The 5,659-nt window shown below is 54.3% G+C and overlaps 2 protein-coding genes across 2 annotated transcripts in view; one reads left to right on the top strand and one right to left on the bottom strand.

Annotated features, from left to right (window-relative positions):
- B3GNT3 (UDP-GlcNAc:betaGal beta-1,3-N-acetylglucosaminyltransferase 3) overlaps window positions 1-2,155 on the top strand; it is a gene marked incomplete at its 5' end in the record, with an annotated part of 3,070 nt that extends 915 nt beyond the window's left edge. The window contains one exon of the mRNA XM_006772401.1: window positions 1,422-2,155. Within this exon, the coding sequence (XP_006772464.1) occupies window positions 1,422-1,991 (570 nt within the window). The remainder of the gene's footprint in view (window positions 1-1,421) is intronic.
- Window positions 2,156-4,410: 2,255 nt separating this feature from the next.
- Window positions 4,411-5,659, bottom strand: part of INSL3 (insulin like 3) — a 2,981-nt gene continuing 1,732 nt past the window's right edge. The window contains exon 2 of the mRNA XM_006772397.2: window positions 4,411-4,921. Within this exon, the coding sequence (XP_006772460.1) occupies window positions 4,707-4,921 (215 nt within the window). The 3' untranslated portion in view covers window positions 4,411-4,706. The remainder of the gene's footprint in view (window positions 4,922-5,659) is intronic.

Raw genomic sequence — 5,659 nt, 5'->3', positions numbered from 1 at the left:
CTTATTTATTTATTTATTTTTTTAACTATATTTTATTGATTTTTTTACCGAGAGGAAGGGAGAGAGATAGAGAGTTAGAAACATCGATGAGAGAGAAACATCAATTAGCTGCCTCCTGTACATCTCCCACTGGGGATATGCCTGCAACCCAGGTACATGCCCTTGACCAGAATCGAACCCGGGACCCTACAGTCCGCAGGCCGACGCTCTATCCACTGAGCCACTCTGGCTGGGCAATAAAGACATTTTTGATGGACAAGAGCCCATGGCAGGTAGAGAGAATCCGCATGCAGAGCAGGAGTGGGCGGCTCCAAGGATCGAGCAGGTTGGGGGTGGGGTGGAGCAAGCTGAGTGGAGATTCAGTTCAGGCTCCTGCCCTTCGTAGGTACAGACAGGTCTGGGTTCAGATCTTGAGGAGCTACTTCTGTGTTATGTGACCTTGCTCAGGGCAGCGTCACTGGGCAGCTTGTTTCCTCATTTGCAAATGGGACTGGAGACCACATGTACCGCTTGTGGTCGCATCAGGGATTCAAAGCAGGGCGGGCCCTGAGGACACGACTTGGCAGGCAGCAAAGGTTACGATGGAGGAAACGGAAGCCAAAGTAAGCAGAGGGCCAGAACCCCTCAACATGCCACGATCTTAACACAAACCCCCAAGGGCATGGTAAACATTAACTTAGACGCTGAAACCGGTTTGGCTCAGTGGATAGAGCGTCGGCCTGCGGACTGAAGGGTCCCGGGTTCGATTCCAGTCAAGGGCATGTACCTGGGTTGCAGGCATAGCCCCAGTGGGAGATGTGCAGAAGGCAGCTGATCGATGTTTCTCTCTCATCGATGTTTCTGACACTCTATCTCTCTCCCTTCCTCTCTGTAAAAAATCAATAAAATATATTTTAAAAAAATAATAATAATAATAATATTTAAAAAAACAAAAAACATTAACTTAGACATGAATCTAGTCCCCATGAGGCACTGAGCCCGCAATGGCTGCCGGGAACATGGCCCGGGGAGGAGACACAGCCCCCACCCAGGGGGAACCCAGAGTCTGGCAGGGGAGGTAGATGTTCAGTGACAACCACACAAGTAATTATATAACAGCAGCGCTCGCCCAGGCAGAGGGGGAAGGAATGGCAATAAACATAGATGTGACAGTTTTCTTGGCGCTTTAACCAACATCATCTCCACGGACCCCCCACAATCCTGCAGGCAGGTCCTGAGACGAGGCCTGAATGGAAAGTTGGAAACTGAGGCACAGAGACGAGCAGTTGGTGGTTGAGGTCACCCCACAGGGTGGGGGAGGGGGGGCCTTGAACCCAGGCTGGGTTGACTGGGGGACACATCCTCCCCTGGTCTCCATGGGCCGAGGAGGCTGATTGTCCCAGCCCTTCAGCCCACATGCCCTGCCCCCCCACCCCCCGCAGGTGCTCTTCCTACAGTGGCAGGAGACGCGGTGCACCAATGCCAGCTTCATCCTCAACGGGGACGACGACGTCTTTGCCCACACGGACAACATGGTCTCCTACCTGCAGGGCCACGACCCTGACCACCACCTCTTTGTGGGGCAGCTCATCCAGTACGTGGGCCCCATCCGGGTCTCCTGGAGCAAGTACTATGTGCCCAAGATAGTGACGGAGGACGAGCACTACCCGCCCTACTGTGGAGGGGGGGGCTTCCTGCTGTCCCGCTTCACGGCGGCCGCCCTGCGCCGGGCTGCCGCCGCCCTCGACCTCTTCCCCATCGACGATGTCTTCCTGGGCATGTGCCTACAGCACGCGGGCCTGCAGCCCGCCTCGCACAGTGGCATCCGCACCGCCGGCATCTGGGCCCCCTCCGCACGGCTGTCCACCTTTGACCCCTGCTTCTACCGGGACCTGCTGCTGGTGCACCGCTTCCTGCCCTACGAGATGTGGCTCATGTGGGAGGCGCTGAGCCGGCCCAACCTCACCTGTGGCAAGCGCCGGGAGATCTACGGAGTGGGGCCGGGGCCCTAGCCCCGGGGCTCCTGTCTCCACCCTGCAGGAGGGGGGACATTTTCTTCCCAAGAAGAGACCTTTGTCCTCCTGGGCATAGGGAAGTGCCAGGGAGGGGGTGATGAGTGAATAGTTTTGTTTGTTTGCTTTTTTTAAATACGTATATGCTTTTATTTATTTTAGGGAGAGAGAGAGAAACATTGATTAGCTGGCTCCTGCATGCCCCCACTGGGGATTGAGCCCGAAACCCAGCATGTGCCCTGACCAGGAGTCAAACGGCGATCTCTTGGTGCACGGACAGTGCTCAGCTAACTGAGCCACACTGGCCAGGGCTGATTAGTGAATAGTTTTGTGGCAAATTCCTACACATCCTTCAAAGCTCACCCAGTACTGCTCAGACCAGGTTCGCCATACCTCCTAGACTCTCAGCTACTGGCAGAAGCACTTCGGCCAGGGTTCCAGCTGCTTCTGCTGCTGCTGCTGCTTCCAGCGCATTTGAGTCCAAGTCCCACATCCCAGCCCTAGCCAGTCTGGCTCAGTGGATAGAGCGTCAGCCTGTGGACTGAAGGGTCCCAGGTTCGATTCCAGTCAAGGGCACATGCCTGGGTTGCAGGCTCAATCCCCAGTAGCGGGCAGCCAATCAATGATTTTCTCTCATCATTGATGTTTCTACCCCTCTCTTCCTCTCCCTTCCTCTAAAAGCAATAAAAAAAATGAAGTCCCACATCCCAGCCCCAACCTTGATCATGGGCTGGCCCCTAAATAGTGGCCACGTGCCTGGATTGCGGATAATCGTGGGTGAGGTCTGGCCATGGTTCACGGCCAATGGGGAATTCCCGAGGTCGCATGCAGCTGAAGGGAGGAGCCCTTTTCAGCGAGGGGCAGGGCCTTGGCCCCTCAGATGGTAGGAGGGGTCAGAGAGGCCACGAATGGGACCGCCCCCTCCCTGCTGTGGTATTAAGTGCTCTGGTGGTGGAAATAGTGGCCAGAGGAGCGGGCAGCGGTCTGTCTCAGGCTATGAAGACTCGGTCTGGAGTACCCGGAAGGCCCCAGGCCCCACACCTGGGATCCCCAAGAACTCAGGAAACAGTACTGGGACCAGAGTGGTCTTCACTGGGCACAAGGCCACACAAACACTCACCCCAGTGCCCTGAGAAGGAGGAGGTTCAGATCCTCGACTGGCCCTGAGTTCTTGGGACCCAGGACTACCCCCTCCCCCCAAACCAGTGTCTTTCTGATTAGGGAGATCTAATCCTGCTGGCCTTGACAGGTGTCTGGGACTTGGGCCTCCCAGGCATTGGGGTGGTGGCAGGACACCTCAGGCAGCAGAGTACAGACAGGGGAGTGGGTCCTCAGGGAATAAAATGTTTGTTGAAGACCTGGGGTCTTTTTTTTTTTTAAAGTTATTTACAAGTTTTAACTCAGGTCAATCTACATTTATTTATAAAAATCTCATTTCCAATAGAAAATATACACCTGCAGGAGTCTCATTCATGCTGATCTGACCTTACCTCATCCCTGCTCACACACCCACCATGGCTCCCACTTGCCCTACGCTTATATACCCCAAGTCTGACTCTCACTACCAGCGTGGTGACAGTCTCGGGAGAGAAAGGCACGGGTTGAGTCTGCTCCTGTCTGCAAGGGACACTGGGCCCACCTCAGGCTCCTGCTTCTGGCCAGGCCCCTGCCCAATCCCACCCAACCTCCTCTCCTCCCGTGAGGACTGTGCCTCAGCTGTCCTCTATCCTGCCTCCTCTCCCTTTAAGTGTTTATTGTGCGCCTATTGTGTGTTGCACACCTTGCCCGGTACTCTTTCTCCCAGACCCATGGGAAGAGTCAGCAGATACAGACCCACCTTATAGCAAGGAGGTTATATCATAGGATCCCCATCCCAGGATGAAGGGAGGATGCAAGTGAGAAGAATGGTCAGAATTGAATCAATAAATATCCACTGTGAGTAACTTAGGTGTGTGTGTGTTTGTGTGTACCGTTTAGTGGGCATTAAATGACATTAAGGCCCTCCCAGGATTTGAATCCTGCACCTGGCCATTCCTACCTTGTCTGATCTTGGCAAGCAGTCATCTTGCTGGGCCTTAATTTCCCCATTTTTTCTTGTGATGAATCAAGTTGTCAAACTCCTAGAAGTGTTGGTGGGCCTATGGCTGCCAGGGGCCAAGCCCATGTGAGAGCTGACCTAGGCTGGTCCCTTTTTCTTTTTCTTTTTCTTTTTAATTGCTTAAAGTATTACAAAGGGTATTACATATGTGTCTTTTTTTCCCCCCGCCCTTGACTATCCCCTGGCCTCCCCCACCCCCCTACCCAGGCCGAAGCTCTATCCACTGAGCCAAACCGGTTTTGGCCCTACCCTTTTTCTTGAGAAAATGCCATAAAGCTGCTTTGAATTCTGCAGGAGTTTTATTTATTTATTATTGGGGAGACAGCAAGATGGGGTTTTACAAGTGCAGAGAGGACTCCTTGGAGGTGAGAACATTTGGCCCTCCGTGTCTGACACTGTAAAATCAAGGATTCTCCAAGCCAGGGTGGTGGGGTGCCCCCTTCCCTGAGTTAACCCCATAGAAGTTGGGTGACCTAGGGTAGGTGGTGAGTCCCCTGTCCCAGGATGTAATCAACAATCCCCCAGATATGGGGCTTTATGGTGCTGTATGGCTTCAGGAGGTCACCAAACCAGAACTTCTGGGTCTCTGACTCCCCGAGGCCCTGCCCTAGGAGGGCTCAGTGGGGACAGAGGGTCAGTAGGTCTTGCCAGGTGCAGCCGCTAAGGCAGCAGTGGCGGGCAGGGTTGGTGGCAGTTGCCCGGCGATGGTGGTGGTGGTGGTGGTGATGGTGAGAGGCCTGGAGCAGGGGCTGTGGGTCGAGTACCAGCATTTGGTCCTCGGCCACCAGGCCATGGAGGAGATGTCGTCCTTCCAGCCATTGCAGCAGCTCACCTGGGGACAGGGTAGAGTTCAGCATAGATAGGGGACCCCAGAAGACACCCCCACTCTGTGTGCACACCCCTGCATGCTCACATCCTGCTAAGTGCCTCCCCCCAAACACTCATCATGCACACAAATAGCACTTATTAAGTAACTACTGTATACTGGGCACAGATTTCATCAACCATCCAGGTGTGTGCACGCTTGACCCACACTCAAGCCCCTTGCAGTGCACACACACATTTGCCACCCATCACATGGACGCACAGGCGCTTCCCAGAGTAGAAGACAGCAGAGATGGCATGTGCCACACTTATGTGCAGGGGTGTGCAGACCGTGGGTACACATGGACACAAGCACACCCCTGGATGAGCACACACAAGTAGCATGCCCTCAAACCCCCTCCCACTGCCCCCACCTGCCGTGTGCGCCTCAACACACCTGTCTGCACCCATGTCACACAGACGCACGCAGAACACACGTGTGTGACACACGTGCGCACAAACCTGTGTTACGCCCTCTGCACCAGGGCCAGGGCTAGGGGAGGAGAGTGAGCACTGGTAGCGCCAAAACAATCAAAAGAAATCCTATTTTAATGCAGTAATTTTAAAAAATCAAAATTAATACAAAAATGCACGAAGATCACAGTCCTGAAGCGGTAGAGGATCTGACTGCACTTGCACGACTCTGCCGCTAGGCCCCGCGCCGGTTCCCGCCCAGCGGGGAGAGCATCCTCTGCTCCCGACTTGC

This window comes from Myotis davidii, unplaced genomic scaffold, assembly GCF_000327345.1.
Source record: "Myotis davidii unplaced genomic scaffold, ASM32734v1 scaffold306, whole genome shotgun sequence".
In the NCBI taxonomy this organism is placed as follows: Eukaryota; Metazoa; Chordata; class Mammalia; order Chiroptera; family Vespertilionidae; genus Myotis; species Myotis davidii.
Note: the sequence above shows the minus strand (reverse complement) of the source record. Positions and strands in the feature narration are given on the sequence as shown.